The sequence below is a fragment of the Buteo buteo genome, chromosome 13, assembly GCF_964188355.1.
Source record: "Buteo buteo chromosome 13, bButBut1.hap1.1, whole genome shotgun sequence".
Taxonomy (NCBI): Eukaryota; Metazoa; Chordata; class Aves; order Accipitriformes; family Accipitridae; genus Buteo; species Buteo buteo.
The window spans coordinates 39,154,413-39,167,172 of NC_134183.1; the positions used below are offsets into that span (position 1 = coordinate 39,154,413).

General features: G+C 45.4%; 1 protein-coding gene across 4 annotated transcripts in view; it reads left to right on the forward strand.

Moving 5' to 3' along the window:
• Positions 1–12,760, forward strand: part of ALPK3 (alpha kinase 3) — a 34,701-nt gene that overhangs the window by 463 nt on the left and 21,478 nt on the right. The window contains exons 1-3 of one of the 4 annotated variants that reach the window (XM_075045786.1): positions 8,510–8,643; positions 8,917–8,955; positions 12,209–12,330. In XM_075045786.1, coding sequence (XP_074901887.1) covers positions 8,624–8,643; positions 8,917–8,955; positions 12,209–12,330 — 181 coding nt within the window. In that variant the 5' untranslated portion in view covers positions 8,510–8,623. Of the gene's footprint in view, positions 1–8,509; positions 8,644–8,916; positions 8,956–12,208; positions 12,331–12,760 lie in introns of those variants that run through there. The other 3 variants (XM_075045783.1, XM_075045787.1, XM_075045785.1) reach the window with 3 other exon arrangements.

A 12,760-nucleotide genomic window follows, 5' to 3' on the forward strand; every position in this document is an offset into this window, starting at 1 on the left:
AAACAAGCGATGGCTTGGGCTCTCCAGAAGAGCCAGTTTGCCGCAGGCCTGCCCCTCGCTCCCTGGAGAAAAAGGCTTGTGGGTTCGGTGGGGTTTTTTTTGCGGTCGTTGCCGGCGCAGGGGTTGTCGGTGTTGCGCGTGGTTTTATGGCAGGTCGGGTGTGTGAAGTCGGTCGCCTTGCTGTGAAATCCTGACGGGCACAAGCTTCTGCGTCCCCGGAGTTAAATGCGTGTGCGGCGTACGGCGCTGACCTTCCTGCCTTCATTGTAGTGAAGCCGCCCGCCTTATCGACACCAGACGCCGAGCAAGGGGCCCGCTGCGCGTGTGCCTTATCTTATTGCCAAAAAGGCATTTCTACAATGTAGATACGGGCCGAGCAGCGATGAGAACAGCATTCCTGGGTCAGAAATGGCCTTAGGCAGGGGGTCTGTGGTAGGAATAAGGCTTTGTTCACGCGGGAGAAGGTATGATAAACATGTTGTCAACTGAGACTGGCTGAGGCTAGCAAATGCAAAAAAACAAGGCAACGTGCCAGCGAAGGCAAAGGTGTTGGTGATTGTGTTAGGCGTTCAAAATAAACCCTATAAATTACTTTGAATTCACTAGGAATGCTCTTTGGTCTCTAAGCTCTTGAAACGAGCGTGCCTCTTCCCTGTTGTTGATTTATAAATAATCCATTTCCAGCATGTCAAGCATCGATGCCTCAAAGAATCAGAGGTATGTAAAAACAAATACAGGACCAAAAGAGATAAAAAAGTGCTGCCTGGAAGTCAGATGTTAAAACTGGAGTAATGCCAAAGTTAAGTTGCCTTAATTCATTTCCTTTGTGCTTGTATCGTAGTGTGCGATCTAACGGCAGTATGTCTGCATACTGTGGCATCTTTGGTACCAACAAATGCCCGTACAGTGTCCACAACCAATCTGCGACCTCAGACCATGCAAAGGAAATCTGTAATTGAGTCCGATGACTCCATTCTGCAGATTACAAGTAGAGAGAGTCTTTAATAAATAAATCTGAGGTCGGTTTTTTTGCTTATAGCTTGACTTTTATTCCCCTCTGAGTATGTTCAAATTGCAGCTTTAATCAGTTTAACCATAAAAGAGTGTTCATCAGTCCCGCAAGCAATACCTCCAGTGTTCCCAGCCCACTTCCCCAAATCCCCAAAGTTCTCCTTAAGGCTGCTGAGGAAGGCACAGAGCGATGTACCGCTCCCGTGCAGTGAGCCTAGTGTCTTCTGGCTGGGTCGACGCTGCGGCTTGGGTATGGTAAATCCACCCTGTGCCTGCAAAGCTCTGAGTCCTGAACACCTTGAACTTGTCAGGTTAGTGCTGTGGATGGGTGCACCCCAATTTCCATCCATGGGAGCCTAATGCTTTTGCAGGCAAAGGGACGCTGTATTGCCATGCTTAAATCAGCAGTGCATTCGATTTCCACAAATTGTCCAATCCTTTTTTCAACCCACTTATGTACTTGGTCGTCAAAGCCTATGGAAAGGTAATTTCATTTTGCCTGTTAACTTCAGTGGCTGCCCCTTCTATTGTAAGAAGCAGTGAATAAATATTTGCTAAATAGCAAACCTGACCTTTCCCTGTGTTCATGACATCTTCCAGTTTCTCTAATGAGTTAGGGAGGAGTAATATAAAAGTCTCATTCCCTGCACAGCCCTCAGAGCGCCTACAAAACTGTGTTGTTGTCTATGATGCAGGGCAAGGGCTTGAATGAAGTGGGGCTTTTTGTCCTGTAATTAAATAATGTATCATAACAATTCTGGAAAGCAAGTGAGTGGAATGGTATAGCGAGGAGACTTTCAAAAAGCAATTAGGGGTTTAATTAAATCCAGGAACATCTGGAGAGCTTGCCTGGGAGAACTTGAAAAGCAAGATGAGCGACATGCCTAATGGCAGATAACATTCAGCAATTCTTTTTAACGCAGAACATATTTGAATTTGGTGAGTTTGGAGCTAGCAAAAGTATGGGACAAGTGAGGTAGACACAGAATTGTGGTGGGAGGCTGCTGTGGTGGTTAGAAAGCAAAAATCGATATTCTGATCCGAAGAAAGTGTGGGTTTTTTCAGGCTTCTCTGTTGCTGTCTCCGTATGTATTTGTAGACTGTGTTGAACTGAAATATTTGCCTGCTCTTTTCACCCATTCTTAAAGCAGCAGAAAGTGGAGTGACATGGTAGAGGTACTTACAGACATGGAAATATCTTTATGAAAAGAAACTGAGGTTAGGAATCCCTGCTTCTGGGGTGACTTGTGAGCATGTTTCACCTACATGCTTGCGTTCATGAACCATGTATAGAGTAGTCTGGATTGTGTTGCTTGGTCTCCCTAATCCTATAGGAGGAAAGGGACGGTAAATTGAAGGATACTAATTTGGAAACCGGTACATGCTTTTTGTGTTTTTTAAGGTGTAGAATTTGTCAGAGGTGGTGCTGCAGGGGCCAAAAGAATAGAGGTATTGAAAATGGCCATAGAGAGAACATTATGCCTTTATTAAACAGAGTATTCAGAATATTTACTTTTTGTGCTCTCGGGAACTGGTCCTTGGGAAGAATCTTCCCTGTGAGCAGGTAGCTCAGTGGCAAGAGATTACCGGGTTTCCTTTGCCGATCTTTTAACATGCCTGATAACGGACAATGTGAGGAGCAGCTTGTGGTCATGGTGACTTGCCTTCTGCCCTGGCAGCTGACAGGACTTTTTTATTTTGGGGTAGGTGTTTTTTTTTAAAAAAAACCTCTTATGTCTCAAAGCACTTGACTACAATTACTTCACAAAGTGAGAGGAGAAGCTGTCAGTCCTGTTCAGCGTCTGCCTTAGCTGCATTCATGGGCCACAACTTCAAGACATATCTTTAGGTGTCCTTTTTGTACACCCAGCTGAGTGTGGAGAATGTCTTGTGCGGAGAGATGCAACATTATGTAAAAACTTCATCGGAGTCTTAGGCAAACTCTTCTGTTGGAAGTGATCTGCACCTCTCATCAAATGCAGATGTCTGCTCCTCCGTCTCATTACAGCATTGCCTCCTTGCTTAAATATCTTTCTACTGTCATAGCTTCATCATATGCAGATATTTATAGAGTATAGTGACATTGCCTCTGATCTCTTCTTGGACGGCTGTCTCTGGTTGTGGCGGTAGTTGAGCTCGGGAGAGTGCCTTGCCACCTGGCTTTTCTGGCTAGAAACCATTCCCAATCTTATAACTCCTGCTTTGCACGTAATACCAACTGAAGGTGAAAGATCTGTTACTATAATAAAAAGTGAGCTGAAAACTCAGGAGTGCTTAGTTCCTGAAAAGCATGTTTAGCTTTCTTAGTTCAGAGGAGTTCCCTCTTCATCAGTCGGGCACCTGTAACTTCTTATGGGACCTTGCGTTTGGCAACAAGTGGTGTAAATCCCTGATAAGAAACCAGCTGTGGCGTCTGAGGGAATTCAGTCTGTTTGTCTTGTTGGATGGAAGTGTCCCAAACTCTGAAAGGAGGGACATCCAGTACCCACTGGAAAGGCAAACATAAAGGCATCAATGGATTCATCTCCAGTCTGTAGGATCTCTAGGATAGAGGTGTCTTTTCCCTATTGGTGTAATTATCTGCACAGTGATGCCTTGTTTGAGTGGGGCTCCTTGGCAGTTGTGCATAGTGAATAGTAATCCCAGACTGCGTTTTTCAGCCCCCTTTCTAAAAGCCTCCTGTCCATGTCTCCTAGAAAGTCAAGCAGAGCTGAGTACGTAGGCTGATGAGCCAATAACCTAGGGTGGAAGATCAAGCTGTGGAGCTGGACAAACAGTGCCTGTCAGGACCACAGTTAAAATACAGAATATATCGCCTGTGTGAACTTTGCTCTTCTCTGGAAACCTCATAAATGGAGACATTCCCCAGGCGCAGGATCCTCTCTGATTGCGCGAAGGGGAGAATGTGATCTCCTCTGAACGAGGTACCTCTTGTGGCACAGCAGAGGTAGTTTCCAGGAAATAGAACTAAAACGTGCTCTGTCCTCACTCTGTTTCAGCAAGGGGAGGAAGGTCTCGGGTGAATGAGGCTGTTGTCTCACACCTTACAGAGTTGCCTGATCCAAGAAGAGGAAGGCAGAAGAGCTGTTACAAACAGCAATATTTTCACCTTGCTTCTTCTCTAACCCACAGCCACAAAAATCTTCTGTACACAATGTATTACCAGGAAGATGTCAACTTTCCTGGGCATCTCATTGTCCAATATTTGCTTTGCTTTCTTTTGTCCTTTCTCATTCCTTGATGTCTTTCAACTAGCTGCCGCTTTAATTTGGACCATAAAGGCAGCAATAATTCAGAGTTAAAATACACAGATCTGAGCCATCTTCACAGTGTTATAGAGGCTGATACAGAAACATGTAACTTAATTGTTTTCCAGCTTCTCTGTTAATGAAATCTAGCTCTGAGTTGTTACATGCAAGTCCGTGTTCATCTCAGCTCAAAGTAAATTACCTGCAGAAAAAATGCCATATTTCTCCAGCATCGATTTGTTTCGTGACCTTGACAAGCAAAGACTCGATACATCCATTTTCCAGTCTGTAAAATAGCAGTGTGTCTTGTACAGCTCTGTAGCACTCACAGCTGCTTTATCACAGGATTGCTGATAATTACTGCCATGGTATATGAAACACAAACACACTCGTTCTGTGTGTGCATGAAGTGCTTGATAAGAAGCGGGACACATGGCAGGAAAGACGCCTTAAGCATGACCATATGTACATGAAAGCTTCATTGTTGGCTTTTAAATGTTGAAAATGGTTTGCTACTGACAGCTGAGAAGACATTCGGAGTGGCTTGTATTTGTCTCAAGTAGTATTAACCTTGGAGGCAGAGAAGTTCATATGAAAACTTATACTTGGAAGTCTGCATGTGTAAAACATGCCCAATAATGTCACGGGTCAGAGTGCTAGCAAGAGGGAGCATCTGTAGGGGATTGCTGGGGCCTTCCCTCTGTCCTGCTCCCAGGATGGAAGGGCTGCCAAGTTTTCGGTGGGCTCTTCTGAGGATCTTTTGTGCAATGCTGTTTCTGTCAAAACATAACTCGGAGGTCTCAGCTTTGCTGTTATTGACAGGTTTCTCTGTTTATTCGCTGCAGGGGACAGCTTGTGTGGCTCAATTTTCGTGCTGTGGAAGAGCACTGAAATACACTGATGACTGCTGCAGCTCAAGCAGATCATGTCCCTGTACTTGTACATGTGAGGATGGAACCACTATGAAGCCTGTTTCAGGGTCTCCAGAGCTCTTGTCAACTTCCATATGAAGACATGAGCTGGAAGGAGAAAGATTTCTTTATCTTGGGGAGAAGAAATGCCAAAAGAGGAGAATTTCATGCAGTGATTGCATGAGAGGGTTAGAAAAGGTGCTGGATTTAAAATCTGTGTTTTTCAAGCCGTTAACTTTTCAGTGCCAGTGGGGTGATGTACCAGCCTAGGCCATCAACTTGAGCAATATTTTTAGTGACTAAAAAAAGTGAGTGGTGTTGACAGTTCTGCCTCCTGCCATTGCAGCAAGACTGAAATTTGGCAAGTGCATGGAAAATGGGGAAGATGGTCTTCGCTTCGGAAGAAAATTATGAGTAGTTGAAGGTCTAAAACCTTTAAGAGGATGATAAATGTCTGAAGGTGTTTGAAAGCATCTGATAAAACAGAATTTAAAGAACTGAGGCTGGTAGAAGGTACATAGTAGTGGGGTATAATTCTACAGTCCAGTACAACAGTGGTTAATAACCAAACCTGTATTTTCAGGGCTAGCTTTTAACAAGCTGCGCTTCACTTCATGGATGCAAGGTGCCTGAGGAGGCTTTCCTCCCACTGATGCTGGACATGCCTGGAGCAGACCTCTGAGCTCCTCTTCTCCAGTAGAGAGAAACCAGTACCTTGAGACCTTGATTTACCCACTTTAGATGTGTTCCTCAGGATAAGATAAGCATTTGCCTTCATCCAGTAACTATAATGCCCCCAAGCTTGCTTGGGGGAGACATGTCTGCTGCTGATGTAGCATTTCATTAGCAGAGTCTTGTACTGTGCGCCCTAATAAGTCTCTGGGGAGCTGAGGACACAAGACAGCCCAGTCCCAGCGAGTATCAGACTAGGCATGCTGGGGTGTCTTCTGTGCCTTGCTCAAGAGTCCCATGTTTCCAAGTGGGTAGATTTCTGGTAGAGTGGGTAAAGTCTGATGTAGTTATGCTGCATGCGGGTATGCTGTGAATGTAATTAAAATGAAGTGAAATGCCAGCTGCCTGCAGGCAGGCCTGTTCTGGCTGAAGCATTCAGAATTTGATCTTGCTCTCTCTGGGCTTAAATCTCTAGTCTGAAAAGCAAATTTTGCTTGGTTCCTTAGCATATTGAGGTTAAACTTTAGTTAATATGTGGATCTTTGTGGTGATGGACTTTTTCTTTTGATAATATCAAGGATCCTCAAGAGACCTTCAATCCGGTGTTCAGCACTGTGTTTCAGGATGTGCAGTGAATAAAGCCCCAGTTGTGTGCTCAACACTGGGGATTAAAAAAAATACTGACGATGCTCATTGTTTGATCGCATTCATGAGCACAAGGGGTTCGTGGCACAGGCACCCTTCATTCTGACTCTTGCTATTTGAGTGATTTTCTTTACGTTCAAGCCAAGACACCTTCCCATTTGTCTTATGCAAGAAAGCATGATTAAAACCACACTTCTGCCTACACTAGCATTCACCAGCAAGCATTTTAGGATCTTCCCTGCTGGCTCCTCAAACAATGCCTAGGTCCTTAGTATTCTTGGAGGCTAAAAGGACATTTTTCCCTTGCAGTGGTATGCAGAGTGTTTTGGGGTTCATTTACTGTTGAAAAGCTGGTGGTCGAGACTGTTAAGCCCGTGCGTTGTGTTTCCAGCTAGACAGAGCTGCTCAGGGGCAGCCCACAGCACAGGGACACAGCACATCGGTGCTGCTGCCCCTTCGATCCCCTGGGCCGATGTGCTTGGATGGGTTGTGGGGAGGAGGCAGCTTGATCCTCCTGTGAGGGCAGGGCAGGGCAAGAGCGGCTGGAGGTGCAATTTGAGCTCTCTGAGCTGTTAAGTTGGCTGGGAGTGATGAGGACAAGGTGACGGTGCTGGTCAGTAAGGCAGGTAGTGCAAAGGCATGCCTTGCAGTGCTGGAAAGGACATGGGGCTCAAAGGGATGCCCCAGGTGGTGGGGCTCAGCCAGAAAGACAAAGTTCCTCTGTCTGACTTCTTCTGTGGGCCAGCACAGTGCATGCAAGATGGATTGGGTGGTTGATCCTCAGGCTGTTATGGTTAGTGTTTGATTTTTCCAGCTGGATAACACCTGATCTGCTCATCCTCTGGCTGCGTGAACAGCAGTTGGCACTGGGGAGGGATCAGGATTGTGCGTCTGGGCGTGGAGAGGGTGAAGCCGCTGCCAAAAGGGCAAGTGCCACCCATGTTTGTTAGGTTAAAGCTACTCCTGAGCGGCTGTCTAAAACTTCTTCTGTCTTTGCTTTCCTGATCTGAAGGAGAGGAGTCAGTGAGCTCTTAAGAGTGCTGGGTTTTTTTCCCAATGAAAATGTGCAATTATTTGTGTAAACTGTCAGGCCTTCAAGCTGAACTACTTTTTTTACTTATTATTTGCATGGAGGTTCTGCCTCCACAAGTGGAAGTGCTGTATGGTTGGCAGCAGCGGTTTTCAGAGACCCTCTGTGGTCATTTTTAGGGCAAGACTTGAAGTCCTGTGACTTATGTGCGATTGGGACTTGCACAGAGCCCGGATGTGGTCATTTGGGTAGGAGACCTGAAGAGGTGCACCTTTCTCAGTTCTTCGTGTTGTCTTCTGTAGCATCATCGTAAAGCACTGAAGTTTGGTTGTTCAACAGTGGCCTTCAGTGCACAAGGCAGAGAAGGTTTGATCTGCCTGCACGTACTGATGTGGGAGTCTGACTTCTAACATCCCAAAGGGATGCAGTCACTGCTGAGGCTATGTGGTGAGGTTGTTGCATAGGCATAACTAATACGTATCTCAATGTGATTAAATCATTGAACTTACATGCTGTTGACTAACAGGTACCTAGTTAGTTTTAGGCTTTTGATTGCCGCGTGGGTGCGCTCAGGGTCTGAGGAGCTGCTCCTGCCTGCTGTGGGTCAATGCCAAGAGGTTGTTTCCTACAGCCTGCAAGGGGCTGCTGCCACAATATGGCAATGTGGCCTTTTTGGCTAGGATGTGAGTCCTTGAAGACACTCCTTTGGGAGAGCTGGTGGCCACTGGTAAGTAGCTCATCTGGGTGTCCCTTATGTAGGACTTGGGTGTTTGATTATTTTTTTTTTCCCCTGAATTGGTTAATGTTATAACATGTTCCTGCAAAGAAAGCAAAACCTATAGATACTTGTAAAGTCTACTTCTTTTATTTTATTTTAATTTTTTGCCAGACCTTAGTGATTTGGTTGGCAAGCTGGAAAACGGTGTATAGTGACCAGAGAGCTTTCAGCTTCTCCAAAGAGCTGTCCTTGGAAGCACAGAGGGTGACCAGCTCAGGCCACCTGCTTGCCAGCAGAGAAGTGGGCTTGCAACGGTCTGTACTCCTGCCTGCCGTTTAATCGAACATCTCCCGGGGTGGAGTTGCCTGCTTTGAGCACAACGCTGCGGATGGTGCATGGAAGGCTCAGGTGCTGCTTCTTGGAAACCTACTTGTATAAATATCCTTACACTTATTCTCTGCAGTTAACGACCATTTCATTTTTACAGCCTTTGATTTCAATTTACAATGCGGCTTGCTCGTCCTGGCAGTCAGCCTGAGTAAGGCAGCTGTACCTTCTTTTAATAGGAACTCTGACCTGTGCAAAATGGCTCATCATTAATACGTCTCTGTAACGGTTTGTTTATTTCAGCTCCTTTCCATGCTTCTCTGTCTAATGTTTTTTATGCTGTTTTTTGCTTAGCTTATCAAGCAGCAGATTCTCTCCCTCCAGTTTAGGAAGGTAAAACTACTTTGCATTAAACTGCTCTGACCGAACACTTTGCTGAATCTGACTGCACATGATTAATTTGTGATGCTTTGGTACTAATTAATTAGTAGAGAGCCCTGAAGTGATCTAACAGCCTTATTCTGCATGATTGGATCCCTAATACTTGCTTGAACTGCAGACAGCAAAGTGAATGTTCATCGTAATTCCTGTGTTAAGGTGCAAGAAATATTCCTCTTTCTTAGCCAAAGGATGGGTGTTCAGCTACTTCTTGGTATTAAAGTGAGACTTCCATACAGAGACATTAAAAATTAGATGTGCCTGCCCTGAGACTTTCAAAGAAGAAATTTTCTTCTCCCCCTGCCAGCCTGTGCTTTATTGCGAAGATCCTCATTCATTTGGACTCTGGCCTGAAATGCACTTATTTAGTTGTACTTTACCTTTGGCAAAATAACACATTTGGAAATCAGCTGGCATTACTGGTTTGCTGCAGGAGCAGGAAGAGGAATGACTGTGGAGGGAAAGGCCTCTCCAAAACACCCCTATAGCTTAGCTGTGGGATTGCTACCCAAAAAGTCCAGAAAAGAAAATCATGACGAACAGGAATACACTTCTCAAATCTCCTTTTCCTGCAGACTGCTTTTGTATGGAAATCCCTCTTTAATGTAAAAAGGCTACTGAATTGCCTGTGTTCTCTTCCTAGGCTCCAGGGCTTTTTCTGCAACAAAGATGCAGCTTCAGGAAGGCCTGGAGGAAGAGCGGCTGCTGCTTTGTATCAGATTTCTTGAATTTTCTGAATTACTGGTTTAGAAAGCAATTTGAATTGGACAAGTCTCCTTGCAGCTGGAGTGAGTCAGCTGAGAGCCCCACAGTGCTGCAGTCTCTAAACCTCCCATGACTAATACAATGGTTTCTTTGAAAGATTAAATAGACCTTCCAGAGCTCCCTGCCAAGTGTATATTGGGCAAGTCTCCTCTGATTCATCTGCTGTGCCTGTGGAGCCCTCAGCTTCTGGTGATGCTGCTTTCCTAAACCATTCAGTAGCCTTTGCTGTATTTCACCTGATTGTGAGATTTGCACTGAATGGACCAGACTTATTCCTGGTGCTGCCTGCTGATACTGGTGGCATGGTACTGGGATTAAACTTGGTCCCAAGTGGCACTATGTGTGTGCGCATCACTTTTTTGTAAGATGCTGATCTGGTTGCTCTCCTGCTGGGGTATGAAATGTTTATTGATGCTTGGGAAGTTCCTTATGTGGATCTAAAAGGCATTTACTGGTCTAGGGATGGGCATCTGTATTGAAGGGGCCATCAAAACGCCACCAGTAACTGCCTTGGTACTGGATTGTCTGCCTTGCTCTTTGGAAATGGGATTTTTTTCTCCTGGGGTTGGAGTATGGAAAGGTTTCTCTGGTTTGAAACAGCTGTTGGCTCCCACAGCCCTTTCCTGGCCCTGTAGTTGTGTGAAGAGTTGCTTGCCAGGATCAGTCTCCTGGGGACTATCGATTTCCACAGAAAAGAGTCTGAGCTATGGCATCTGTTTTTTACCCCATCCCACATGTGTGTTTGGATATAGACAGTGCTTATAACCCTTGTTCAGCAGATGAGTCAAGTTTGCAATAGCCCTAGCTGCCCCTGTCCCGTACCCTTACCCAACACAAAGTGCCTGGGAGCTGTGTGAGACTCCCGCTGCATCCCAATTGTTTTTTACTCAGGGACTCATCTCCCTGCATCTCTTACAAACCCATTCTAGCAGGAAGTCAGAGTGCAAATCATAGCACTGCAGCCTCCAGGTAAGTTTTCCGGGTGGATGAAACAGGCAGTTGCTGTGGCTGGAGCTATCCTGGCACCTTCAGCCATACGTGCAGTTCAGTCCCTGCTGCAGAGCCTGTCAGTGCACCTGACCTTGCTGGGTTCATGCTAAATGTGGGGGTGTTTTTGTTTTTCCTGAACAGGTCTGCTCCCTCAGCAGGTAGAGCATGAGTAGCAGCAGCACCAGCATCCTGCCTGCAAGCTGGGGGCTGCTTGTGAGGCCTGGGTCCTCCTTGTGGAGCCCTCACCACGTGCTATGAGCCCTTCTGCTCATGGTGGAGCTGTATCAGGAATGGTCTGGGGGTTTGTTCCACCTCTTGCATGTCTCTAGAAGCTGATCACTTGTTTAAGGAATGTGTTTCACTGCTGAAAATTATTTAAGTAGAGCTGCCAGCTACCAGTTCTCTTGCAATATTTGCTGTTTCTCCTAACATCCTTGCACTTGAGACCTTGGGGTCCTCTCTCCTACTGTAAACATGTAGTGTTTTAATTGCAGAGGGAAAAAGGAAGGAAGCAGCTCTTCCCCTCCAAGAGCCCCAGAGCACTATGTGAATGAAGACCCAACTTGGAATTAAATCATTTTCCTTTATTTAAGAAAGCCCAGATCTTCTGGGGCCTCTCTTGGTGATGATTCAAGAGGGTTGGCAGTACTGTATGAATATGTTGATTTATCTATCATTGAATAGTGCTTAAATGACTGGAGAATCTAAGGTCCATTTCTGAGCTTCATAGATTGCACTATTTGGATAGTTCTGGCTATTTGGGTGTCCCAGCCTGAACTTCAAGGTCAGTGGCTGAACTCATGGAGTATGTAGTGTGGGCGCCTACCTGCAGCAGTGAGAGGTTAAACAGGGAATGGATGTCAGCTTCACATATAATTCCTGAGCTCAGAAAGCTGCAAGCCAGGCTCAAGGTCTCCTTCAGAGAGCTGTCCCTACAGCAGGCAGCTTTTCTTAACTCAAAGCTTTCAAAGAGGGCTGCTGTGTTCAGGATACACATTCAGTTCACACTTGGCCTGAAATTACATATGAAGCCTTCACAAATAAAGTAAAATCCCGGTGAACAGAACAATACTAGAAACACTGATGGTGCAGTACTGGGAATGTGAAGCTGACTTTGTTAGGGTCTTGCTTTGAGCCTGCTGGCTGATCAAAGAAGTGTTCTGGTGTAATCAAGAACTAAAATGGTTCCTGACATTCATTACCCCAATGGCCATAAGGGCTAAGACAAAGGGAACGTCTCCCAAATGACACTTTAAATTGACAGTCATCTTAGGAGTGAAAAAACAGTCAAATACCCTGATGCTGGACTGGACTTGTGAACAACCTTGGGCAGGGATGATGGGAGGGAAGGTGGGCATTTACAAGAATGCAGGCTTCTGAGATGAGATAGAAAGTGGACCCTTTGATTTTTCTAGTACCTTGATCTCTAAGAAATGCTTCTTGAATCTTCCAGGAGCACCTTCTGCGCAATCATTTCTCAGCTGACGGAGGAAACCCAGCCACTATTTGAAACCACTATCAAATCCCGTTCTGTGTCCGAGGACTCTGATGCTAAATTCACGTGCATAGTGACAGGTAACAGTGTCTTCAGTGAATAACTTGGTCCTGCCTCACTTGCTGGACTTGCACTAGTTAAACTCTAGAGCAAGTGATAGGAAGGCAACACGTTAACAAGTCCACCCTTGTCAGACTGCCAAGATTCAGCAATTGCATGATGATTTCAGCTTTAATTTAAGGGGGGGAGGGAAACACCTGAGATAGTAAAGAGGCAAAGGCATAACCTAACATCTCAAACAAGGCAAATTAAAGACCAGAAAATGGAATATGCTGGTTACTGCTTGGGCCAGCTACATTTTATTGTCCTAATCTCTGCTTCCTCTCTAACCCTGGACTCCATAACTCAGGAATGTGCAGTTTTGAAGACTAAGGCTATCATACTTGAGCCAACTCTGGCTCTCTTTGCTGCCTGTAAATGGTTAAGAGTGCAGTTGTGTTTGCATCAGTG